This window comes from Thunnus albacares, chromosome 13, assembly GCF_914725855.1.
Source record: "Thunnus albacares chromosome 13, fThuAlb1.1, whole genome shotgun sequence".
Lineage (NCBI taxonomy): Eukaryota > Metazoa > Chordata > Actinopteri > Scombriformes > Scombridae > Thunnus > Thunnus albacares.
The window spans coordinates 22,749,352-22,761,482 of NC_058118.1; the positions used below are offsets into that span (position 1 = coordinate 22,749,352).

Sequence of the window (12,131 nt, forward strand, 5' to 3'; positions counted from 1 at the left end):
ACTTAACCCATAACTTTAAAAATCAGGTTTCAAATTTCAAATGAGCAAATGTTTCACACATTAAAACATTAAAATATGTAAATTTTGCTACAATGTAATCATTATGTAGTGTATGGCACCAGAGAGGGAATTAAAATTAATACAAATGGACTATAACCATTTAGAAAACAAATTTAGGTATCTCAACAGAGATTATTCACTTTGAAAAATAAACATGTTTTATGCATGAAGATACTATGACAGATTACACAGTAATTTAGAAATTAAAATACAATGTCACATGTAACACTTTTGGATAACACCAGTGGGTGTGTATGGGATGATATACTTAATTAACCTGTCAGAGATCAGTCTTTTTTATTATTATTTTTTTCAAATACAGCCCTGAAGAAAATTGACATGACCAGATCAGATCTTTACAACACGGTGAGCGATTACACAACAAACAGGTTCTCAAAAGCACATGTACACATGTATTGACTTCCCTGATGCTTTATTAATCATGTAAAAACCACTTCACTAATTACATATAGAGAGAAATCCATTAATTATACTTAAATAATGCCGGTAATAATAATAATAATGATATAACAGGTAAAGTACAGTGTGGTTTTATAAAATAGTCAAAATGTCAAATAGCATATAAAGGCTCAGTTTTCACAAATAGAACACAACAAAGAGTCTGCAGCTACACTGTGAGCCCTGTTAGGCTGTACTTAGGCACAGTGGTGCTTTGAGCTAAATGCTAATGCCAACATGTTGATGTTTAGCAGGTGTAACATTTACTGTGTTCACCATCTTTGTTTAGCATGTTAGTATGCTAACATTCGCTAATTAGTGCTGATGGTAATCTCATTAGTCGTGCAGGACTTTGATCATAAACCAAAGTATTGGACAAAGTGAAATTTTGACCTGATGATGTAGTGATCCTACACTACCAGAAAAGTCATTACAATTCACCCTGAAAGGAACATGAATGTCTGTACCAAATTTCATGGCAATCCAACAACATTTTAACAGATGTTTCACTCTTAACCACAAATGCAAAGGTTTTTGCAGATTCATCGTAGATGTTGAAATTCATCACTGGAGTGAAAACCTACTGACTTGATGACGGTGGTAGATGAAAAGTCAGTGTATCACCAGAGTCATTTGGATTCATCCTGAGGGGAACATGAATGTCTGTACAACATTTCACAGCAATCCATCCAGTAGTTGTTGAAATATTTTAGTCTGGAGGCTAAACATTTCCTGGACTGATCTCTGTAGAGGACAGACAGGGATACAACTTACTCTGTATTTCAAAAAATGTTGGATTGTTCCTTCAAAAACAGTGAGCAATGAGCCTGTTTCTACTGGACAACCTCCACTGCAGCTCATCATCTTCCTTTGTTAACAATCCAAACTCAGCATTGCTGAATGTAATGCCTGGGCATATGCTGTGGAAGAGACAAATATTTCTATTAACAGTGTTTATTAATGATCTCATTTATAGTTCAACTGAAGCTCAGTGGGAGTGTGTGTAGAGAGTGAGGCAGATGGCAGTAAGTACCTTTGGGATTGTTGTGGAAGACACAGTTGTTAGCACAGGTGTCGGGGTGGGAATCCCAGAAAGAGGACGCACAGCAGCAGAGAGGAGGGAGCTCTAGCTTCTCCTGAGACAGTCGCTCCTTCATCTGAGCTCTCAGAGCCTCAATGAACCTGCAGAGAGTTGAGTTGTTTATCAGTTTGTTTTATCAGGGCGGCTTCAGCTTCACTAAATCACTTTTTTAGAGTGCACATGCAGTTTGGTTTGTTTGGTCCAGACCAAGGCAAATAAATGATAAAGACTGAGCTATAAACTTTAAGTCATATGGACTGACATGTAACTCATTGATTGGACAGTTTTGGTGATGTCAGCCTGCATCAGCAGCGCTACATGGATCCAGAAAAGGAAATAATATTCTGAACCTGACATATTTATTTATCTTATCTGATGTTCATAAAGACCTCCTAAAGAAATAACCGATTATGAGGATTGTTAGTTGAGACTTTAACTTTCATATTGTACATAAACGATGACAAATGCATATAAACGGAACAAGAAAGACACATTTTGTACCTTAATATTATGGGTGTAGTTACTGTATGGTCGCCATATTTCACTCTTTTCCACCACCGAATGATTTATAATGACAGTTTTTTTTAAACAATTCCAGGAATTTTTGGACCTCTTCTCACATATAGTATGTTTACCAAATGGTCTTGTGCTAACAGCTCATTATCCGCAGATGATTTAATAGTAGTTCAGCTTTTGAATTCATGCTACTCTCACAGTCTTGTGGTCTGTTTTGACTTCATGCCACAAACAAACTGCACCACTTGGTTCTGGAAAGAGAGACCCTTCTTTTCAGGTACCAGCCTGACTGTTTAGTCTGCGCCTGAGTTCGACTGACAGCTTTCACACCAGCCCAAAACAACCGAATCAAACGGACAAACACAACAGAGTCTGATTAAACCGAACCAAACAGGTTTGATGTCAAAGCACCCTTGAAGTGCATCTTTCAAAGAGATGTTACAAACAAAATGTATTTTTCTCCTTTGTGTAAAACCTGTATTACCTCCTGTCTGATCATATTTTGCATCTACGCGATGGCAGTAACTACACCGCTACATTTTGGTGAATGAATCTCTGTGAATTACCTTGCAGCTACTTTCCCTTTCTCCTCTCTTTTTCTCCTCTCCAGTTCCACCACTCTCTCCTCCTCCTCAAGTTTCAGTCGCTCCAGAATCAGAAGCTCTCTCTCCTCCAGCTTCTGTTGGGCCTCCGCGAGCTGCCTCGCTCTCTCCAACTTTCTTTCTTCCTCCAGACGTATCTGTTCTTTCTCTGCTTTGATCCTTTGATGAAGACGGGGAAATTACAGGGGAGATTTTCATTTAGACCAAGGCTAAACAATCTGTAAGTATAATATGTTCAAAAACACAGATTGATTGCTTATCTAAAATATGGTTGAATTCATTATATATGCATCATTACTGTTTTACTTTTATTAATTTATAATGACTTCCTCTTTTTAAATGCATTTAAAATGGTTTAAATTGCATGCAAAATAATTAAATCTATTGGCGTTTCAATATTTTTTTCTACAGTGAATACTTCTTCTACTTCTACTACTGCTTCATGTACACATTTCAAAATAATCTCTCAAAGCCATGACTTTGATAAAACATTCAAAGCAATAAGAGGAAGTGATGCATGAGAAAATTCTGTGGTTGCGCCACCTTGCCGTCCTCTTCAGGTGTTTCCTGTGCTGTTTGTTCTCCTTCACTTGCTCTCTCTCGATGTTCATGAACAGCCGGCGGTGCATCAGGAACTGAGACTGACGCTGCAGAGAGAGACATGTAGTTTTTAACATGTAGCAAGACAGGGTTCAAACTGCTTACGGTCACTTCAGGAGTCAAAGGTTCATGCTCATGTGTGATGTCTACCTGTCTTTTCAGTTCCTCTTGGTCAGTCAGAGGCCACAGGACCTGTGGTTCTCTGAGGTTGGACTTGGAACCAGGATCAGGTTGTGATAGGTCCGTATCCCACAAGTCACGTCCACTCACCTGAAATATATAGAACAGAGTCAGTAGAGTTTGATGGATGACTAACCCCCTCAACTATATACTGTAGATACTAAGCTGCCAGCAACATAATTAATCAATAACTACAGCGCAGTCATGAAGTTTTAAATTCTAACATTTAAACACCACAAAATTACGTGCTGTGAACACATCAAATCCCAGTACATCTCCAATATATCATGAGTAGATTTGCTTTAATAAAGTACTACTAGTAAAGTAGTATAAGGGATAATGTATACAAGTCTGTAAAATGTGTCCTTTTTAAGATATTTTTTGTGTGCAAAGTACCAATTACTTTATTTTGTATCCTTTTTTTAAAAATATTTTGTCACTCTCATTAACAGCACAGGCCTGTGACTGATGATATTGTTGTATGATGCAATAAAAATAAGATAACCTAAAAACAAAACAAAACGGTGAAATGTGTTTATTTGTAAACACATAATAGTAATGCAATAACCATACTAATAATTCAAATGAGATGTTATATTTGCCACATTTATTATAATCCATGACTATGAAATATATGTTTTGAGGGATTTTTTGTCCTGAACTGTGGGGCTTGGAACTGTCAGTCCTTGTAGAGAAGTAATAATTTATGTCAGGTGGAGCTGCAAAAAATATTATTAATCTGACTTAAGTACAAATGTAAAACACAAAACAGCTGATTGTTTCCTTTACTGGCACATCTAAAATCATCACTGGTGCAACCAACTGATTCTAGAAGTTGCACAATAAATCATTATGACTGGAGATCACATTTAGGTTAAGGCCTAAAATCCTGTTTCCATTTCCTGGCTAAAACGACACGGGATGAAAAAATCTGCCTAAAGGTTATAGTGTAGATAGAAGAAGCCAGCCATAAACTGGACATGTTGTGAATCACAATGCCTAAGAGGGAAATGGAAGTTGACCAGATATATTTATCATTAACCGTGTACACTTCATACATGTCATCAGTCATAAGGGGAAGTGTAACAACACAATATACACTCTGGAATAATGGAACTTCCCCAGTTTCCCACCAGTATTTACACTGCCAGCTGCTTTATAACGCAGTGATGAGGTTTTAAATGTTTGGGTTTATAAATTGATGAGGGCCACTGTTAGACACTGTAGTTTAGGTTTTGTGATGGTTGTAACTACACATGTTAGCTAGGTATGTCATAAATATAAATGTCATGAGAATAGGTTGGACTACTCAGAAATGCCCTCATTTGGCCTTAAGTGGTACTACACAATTATGATTTTTTTAAGCATAATCTGCACAGACAGCTGTTTAAATCACACAAATATCCTGCTGTATATGTGTTTTGAACTTAGTAACGGTATCTACGTTGATTGATCAAGGCTCCCAGTCTGTCTGTGAGCTGCCTGTTTCATTACAGGCAGATTCCCCTCGCTTGCTACGATGGGCGAGGAAATAAAATCAATGAATCAATAAATACAAACAGTGTTGATTTCTTCCTGTGGAGCCGACATGAAAACTGTTATGGTTGAGTAAATTTCTGCTGTCAGTCAGCCTGGTGAAGGCAGTTTGTCCGTTCGCAGTTCTCTCAACTGCAACTGACTGACGGCTGCTTCTGTGGACAGAGACGCTGAACACAGGTCAGAGTTGGTGTGGATTAAAGGGATTGAACGCGTTGTTCACGTCTCGCTTACTATGTGGATTCTCAATGAGTGAGTTTGGGCTTTTAGGGAGGGGTGAGAGCGCACCGCTGTAAAGGAAAGGGGTGCACTGGATTTATAACACAAGACAAAATGAGACCATCATTGTGAAACAGAATGATTGTTTTATCTCGATTATCTTGTTTTCATAATCGTTGGAAGCCAAAATCATAAGTGAAAATAAAATTTGATTAATTGCTCAGCCCTAATGTGTCACCAGAGTCCCATAATGCTTTGGGAGATGTAAACAGGAAGTATAATGTGCCATAGAGCCCACCTACACTTGAGCCCTGTTTTTTCACCTATTGTTTGAGGATTATGAGGAGAGATCTGAAGTTACACAGAGTACCTATTTTTATATGATGTCAAAGCTAATTTTCTGAACATCTCAGAAAAATGTTTCTGTGTGTTCCCATTTGACTGAAATACGATTCTGAAGAGAAGGTGTGAAAGTTTGAGGCAAATTGTGTAAATCAGGTGGGGGGAAAAAACAAGAAAACTCCTTTTACTGCAAAAATTTAGATGCCTTTCACATCTGTTTAAACCGCTATATGGATACGTAGAATATGAATAAAAAATAATGTATTCAATGTATTCCATCTGAGACACAATGCAATTGCAGTGAAATTAATCTATTGGCTGAGATGGTCCCTGAAATGATGAGTAAATATGTACCTAAATAGGTATCATGCATCCTAAATGATTATGAGATAAAAAAAAAAACTTGAATGCAGAAAGCCATTAAAATGGCACACAGACCAAACCGTGATGAAAGGTGCTACTGCTGATGTTCTGCTGAACGAGGGGACATTCATGTTGACTGGTGAAGAGCAGATCTTCTCCCTCTTCCTCCTCCTCCTCCTCTTCCACTTCTTGCTCTGCTCTTGGCACATGAGATTCAGCTTTCTGTTTGGTGCAGAGGAAAATTATTTTATCAAAATTCTCAACGATTATAGGAACTAAAAAAGAGGAACAAGTGTGAGACACAGACACTCACATGTTTGCTTGGAGAGATGTTCCATTCGCCACCAGGAAGGTCTGACGTCATTTCCCCATGTGGGATCATCCGGCAGGCAGCCAGTCTGAGTCTGACCTGCCTCATACCTTCACTGGACTGGAAAATCATGTAAATAAATGTATCATTGTCACATTATTTTATCAGTCACACAAGGAAACAATGCAATCATACTGACAGCCAGGAGCAACACACTGTTTCCACACAACAAACTAATGAAGACAAGATGACCCAAATGGCCTTCTTCACATTACGAAGAGACAACAGAGGACATGTTTGAGACAGCAGTACAGACCTTTAAAGTCTTTCTGGATCCAAGATCGGTTCACAAATTTTCAAGTGAACACTGAAACTGGGTTTTGTTGCTGTGGATATCTGTCACATTTAGTCTTTTTAGCATTAAATTCCCTCTTTGTGTTTCCCTGTTGAGCTGCAGTGGAAGTATAGTAACAAAAAGAGGGACTTTGGCACTAAAAAGACTGTAACGTTGAAAGATATCAACTTGATTTGACTCATTTTGATGGCTGACTCTTCATATTAGCTTCAGATAAACTTTTAAAAACATTTTTGCATAGAAGGAGGCTGGTAGACACACTATGTAATGGAGACACTGTTTCTACATTGACTTTAAACTTTGACATTTCTGAGGCAAATTTGACAAGCATACATGATTGATGTACATGTCATCCCAAAACCGATGGCATTAATCTTTTCTCCCGTTCAGCCACAAGAGCATTAATGAGGTCAGCCACTGATGTTGGATGATAATGCCTGGCTCACAGTCGGTTGAGGTCAAGTTCTTCCATACCAAACTGGGGAAAACATTTCTTTATGGACCTCACTCTGTGTAAGTGGGCATTATCATGTTGAAACAGGAAAGAACATTCCCAAAACTGTTGCAAAGTTGGAAGCTCATTATTGTCAGAATATCACTGTGTGCTGTAACACTAAGGCGACGTTGGACACCTTTCCAACATTTGATTGTGTATCGCCATTTTTCAATCTTGACTCGACTATCTGTTACTTTTCATATGAACAACTGATTGAAACACTATTCAGACAGTCTGAAATTATGCTTCATTATCCCCATATTTTAACTATATTGTATCTTCCTCTTCTCTATAACAGCCGACCTTTCGCTTTGCCTTTGAATGTGCAGCCATTCGGAGCAGCTGTATACACTTTTGATTTCCGATGTGGTCAGACAGCACATTGTATGAGCTACTGTGGGTCTGATCGAGCAAAAACTGACTCTTGCTCCACTCCCACAAATGAAACTCTCAGCTCCTACAAGATTTCCCTTCATTGGAACTAACAGGTTTATCCCAAACCATAAAAAACAACACTAGACAAAAAGTACACAGTAGAATGTGTCCACATACTTTTGATCATTTAGTGTATATTGCGATATTGATTTCAGTCACATTGTTCCATTGTTGATCCAATTTTCTAATTTAAATATGTGGGGCACCAACAAACAAAACATGATATGACTTGGCTAAAATGAATAATTTATTATTCACTTATGTTGTGTAATCGTAACAAATCTCACCTCCTGGGGGCTCCTCTCCATCACCCTGGAAATGCGTTTTTCCTTCTGAGGAGAGGCAAACGTCAGCTTCTTGCCAGCAGAAACATGCTGGGTCCAGACATGATGCTGCTGCGGGATTCTCCGGTCAGGTTTCACCTGGACACACACAGTTTTACAATGAGTGTGTCAGTCATCAGGAGCAACAGCGGCAGCAGGCAACGAGAGGGCCCAGCAACCCTTTACTATCACCTTGATGAACATGTTCGTAAGATATGTACCTTTGCAGCAGCGGCTTCATGTAGAGCCAAAACAAGTAGCCAATTAATTGATTAATCAGTTGAACTATTTTGATAACTTATTACCTGACTCATTTATAAAGAAAAAATGCCTAACACTATTTGGTAAGATTTTCTTAATTGTGAAGATTTGTTGCTTTTCTCTGTAAATTGAATATCTCACAGTTTTAGATTTACAGTTTTAAAGAAATAGAGAATTGTGATATCTTTTTTCACAAATGTATGAAACTTTAAATAATTAATCACAGGAAATTGCTGATAAGGAAAATACTTGTTAGTTGCAGCCCTAGTTTCATGCAATACAATTATTATATTCAAATCATCCCTCTCCTTTGATCAGTTTCTTGTGCTTAACACTATCTCATTCATACTTCACCTTCAGTCAAAATAACGTTATTTTTACCACTGAGTCTGTTTTTTGAAGCTGCTGTCGCTTCTTGCTGACTTGTGCCACACGGTGGCGCACTTCATCTTGAAATCTTCGTAGGCTCTCTTCGTTCTCCCTCCTCTTCTCTGTCTGGATCTCATCAGTTAGCAAAGCCAGCTCCTGAGCAAAGACATGAGAAGACTGTTTGGACCACTTTAGATAAAGAGAGACCAATACTGCAACACATTTCAGCTCCCTGTGCAGATTGAGCAGCTTGTTTGCAGTTTTCCCCATTTTCCCTCAAGCCACTTTAAGGTTGTTAAAATCATCTTATGTCATGCTATATATGACAGTATTTGTGTATCACCTTGTTCCAAACCATCGTCTGAGATGTAAGATGTTTACAATGAGTGAAATATTCAAACTAAAGACTCTGTTTTTATGGCTGCATCATTCAATTGGTACCAGTCAAAAGTCAGGACACAAACTTTTGACTGGTACTGTGTGTAAAAGGATATATTTCTAAATCTTAAAAAAAAAAAAAACTCATTGGAAACTTAAAGAATAAGGCTCATGATATTCTATATTTTTGTCAGTGTCAACAAAACCCATGAAAAGATGATTTTGCAGTTATTAATTTTACACATACAGCACTGGAGTGAACAAAACAAGGATTAAACTTAGCAAAACTCATCCCTTATTATCAAAATATGCCGGCTGTCTGGTCTGGAGCTGCACCGATTAGTTGATTAATAGATTAGTTGTTGACTTTTAAATTAATCAGCAACTATTTTGATAATTGATTAATCATTTGGAGTCAGTTCTTAAGAATAAATGTCCAAATGATCTGATTCCAGCTACTCAGATGTGAATATTTTCTGTTTTTTTTAGACTGCTGTGACAGTAAACTGAACATCTTTGTGTTGTGGACTGTTGGGCGGGATAAAACAAGAAATTTGTCAAAGTCATCTTGGGTTTTGGGAAACATGTTTCACCAATTTTCTTACATCTTATGCCTAAATTTGGTGGCCTCTGGCACATTCTAATGCCACTATTTCATCTTATACACTGATCTTAGTGATTGCATATTTTAATGAGTTTGCCCACCTGAACATAAAGTGAATTATTGTAGAATAAGGCTTCTTATGCGTTTTATCCATAGACTGTATCCCAGTCTGTAAATAGCGATTAATATTTAAAACCACACCTATTCCTGACTGATCAGAACTTTTGTAATTAAAAATCTTTAATGACCTTATTTCTTATTCATTTATTAACATCTTCACTGTAAGGTTTATCAAGACATGCCACGATGATGTTTCATGTATTGTTTTACTAGAAACATAAATGTAATCTTACTCTAAACTCTAAAATAATAAATAAATAATAAAATATAATAATAATAATAATATATAATATAAATAATACAATATAAATAATAAAACATGTGAATATACTCAATCAACTGAACTTTTAATCATCATCATCTTCATCGATGGCGCCTTAATGCACGCGCTTACCGGGGATCAAGCCCTGATGATGTCATATATAATAACATATCAGTCAGAGGGACCAAACCACTACTTTAATACTTTAACTACATGAAGCTGATAGTACTTATGTAAGTTACTTTTACTGTAGTAGGGTTTTCATGCAGGACTTTTACTTGTAATGGAGTATTTTTACATTGTTGTATTAGTACTTTTACTTCAGTAACTGATCTGAGTACTTCTTCCAACGGTCGACAGGTTGATGTTGCTGCTCAGTCACTCACAGACGGATCCTCGAAGTCTTGTCCGCCCTCCACCCAGGCTCCCACCGCCACCACCGCCTGGTTCCTCTCGGCCAGCACCTTGTTGGATCCGGAGGGTCGGTGCTCCTTGGTCCGGGTGAGAGCAGCTTTCCTCCTGCCCTTCGTGGACGCTGTAACCCGGCTAGCACTCATCGGTAGCGTCGTTAAACGGCTCGTTACAGTGTTGCTAATTCACCGCTAAATATATCGTCTCGCTTCCAGTTTGGAGTGATAATAAATTCACGACAGCATTATTAACGACTGTATCAGCTCGATATGTTGCTTCGCTGCCTATATGGATGATAAGAAATGGAAAAACAGGAGAAAAATCTCTATTTATTTGTTGTGGACAGTAACACCAACAGGTTTGTTTGAGTTTCGCCGACTTATCTTCTTTTTGTTTCTGGAGTTTGACAAACGGCTCACTGTCGCATTACTGCTCCCTACTGGACAGGAGGAGACACTGCGAATAACCATTAAAGCCTATAAATATATATTTTTATTTCTTTCTGAAATGTATTGTTAATTAATGACAGCATTCATAAAGTGCTGTGCTTTGGCAATACTGTTTCTGGTTATGTTCATGCCAAAAAATCCCTTTAAATTTCTATTTGACAATGCAATTTGGTTCTTATTCTGTGTATTATTACAAAAAAGTGATAATAAGCAAGTAAAGTTTATTTAGGATAGCACCTTTCACAGAGCAAGGTCACAAAGTGCTTCACAAGAGTGAAATAGTTAAAAATAAGACCATAAAACAGCACAAAACAAACAAATAATAAGCAATAAAAGACTGCCATACTCAATACTACAAAAACAGGTTGAAAGTAGTTTGCCATCCCTTCAGGGGGGTTAATGAGGCTATAAAACAAATTAAGATGGAAAAAAAATGGCTCATAACTTAGACAACAGGTTGGGTGAATACTAGAGGATGTTTTTGCCCACTTGAGGAGTATTTATATTTAATATAGGTAGGAACATTTAATGAATTCCTTTGTTTCGTCTTAATGTTGAATGTACAACCATTATTTTTTTATGCGCACCTTGGACTTTCCTCTTTTTTTTGTTTTATTTCTGTTTATTTCTGTAATGTTGATCTTGATGTGTAGGTCTTGAATATAAAATTGTGATAAATTTGTGATTGTAATTGAGAGTATATGGGAGAAGCTGGGAGACAAATGTAATGTCCTGTGATGTTTTTGTAAAAAAGTAAAACAAACAAACAAAAAAAAGATTAGAAAAATTATGTCCCCCAGTGTGGTGGTGGGTTAATAAAAATATATTTTAAAAAAAAATTAAAAATATAATAAAACTTGACAATGCGAAAATGCATCGTGCCAAATGTGAAGGAAGGAATATAAATCATTTAATCCATCCATCCATAATTTTTAAAATAATTCTTTGTTTTAGCTTTTACTTTCTTTTTCTAGATTCATTGTTTCCACAATATCATCATCAGCTGACTGGAGATCAGTGGGAGCACGAACATAAACACAACTAAAATATACAGTATTTACGCTGATAAAATCATCATTTATATGCTGAATTTATCCTTGAATATCACTAACGGGCAACACATTTTCACTTGCAAGTGAAAAGGTGATTTCCTAAAACAGCAAGACACTGTAGTTTTTAACAAATGCTAATTAAACAAGAATAAATAATATACTTGGTCTGGACTATTTTCAGGTGCAGATGAAAACACATTTGTTGCTCTATGGAGTATTTATAATAGCAGGAAAGTGTAAATGGGATTTACTCAAAATTAACTATAGTTCATGGTAATAAACGAACATGTCTGGATGTTTGAATACACCAGTGTGACTCATTTAAGTGTTTTTAATAGTCTTTGGGCG

General features: G+C 37.0%; 1 protein-coding gene across 2 annotated transcripts; it reads right to left on the reverse strand.

Annotated features, from left to right (window-relative positions):
* Positions 1-342: 342 nt before the first annotated feature.
* ccdc15 (coiled-coil domain containing 15) lies at positions 343-10,717 on the reverse strand. 2 transcript variants are annotated; one of them, XM_044371700.1, is made up of 11 exons: positions 10,258-10,717; positions 8,520-8,663; positions 7,842-7,976; positions 6,272-6,388; positions 6,034-6,180; positions 3,469-3,588; positions 3,262-3,365; positions 2,683-2,877; positions 1,553-1,701; positions 1,365-1,439; positions 343-1,263 (listed from the first exon to the last, which is right to left on the reverse strand). In XM_044371700.1, the coding sequence occupies exons 1-10, from the start codon at positions 10,426-10,428 to the stop codon at positions 1,393-1,395; spliced, it is 1,329 nt and encodes a 442-aa protein (XP_044227635.1). In that variant the 5' UTR covers positions 10,429-10,717; the 3' UTR covers positions 343-1,263; positions 1,365-1,392. The 2 variants fall into 2 exon arrangements, with proteins under 2 accessions (XP_044227635.1, XP_044227634.1); XM_044371699.1 differs by having other exon boundaries at positions 343-1,439; positions 10,258-10,715.
* Between the last annotated feature and the right edge of the window lie 1,414 nt (positions 10,718-12,131).

Bases quoted from the DNA above. Each gene is read 5' to 3' on its own strand.
- ccdc15 (XM_044371700.1), bottom strand. From the start codon at position 10,428: ATGAGTGCTAGCCGGGTTACAGCGTCCACGAAGGGCAGGAGGAAAGCT. The intron at 7,977-8,519 runs GTAAAAATAACG...GTGTGTGTCCAG, and splicing joins TTCAAAAAACAGACTCAGTG to GTGAAACCTGACCGGAGAAT. The intron at 1,440-1,552 runs GTACTTACTGCC...TCTCTTCCACAG, and splicing joins CTTCCACAACAATCCCAAAG to CATATGCCCAGGCATTACAT.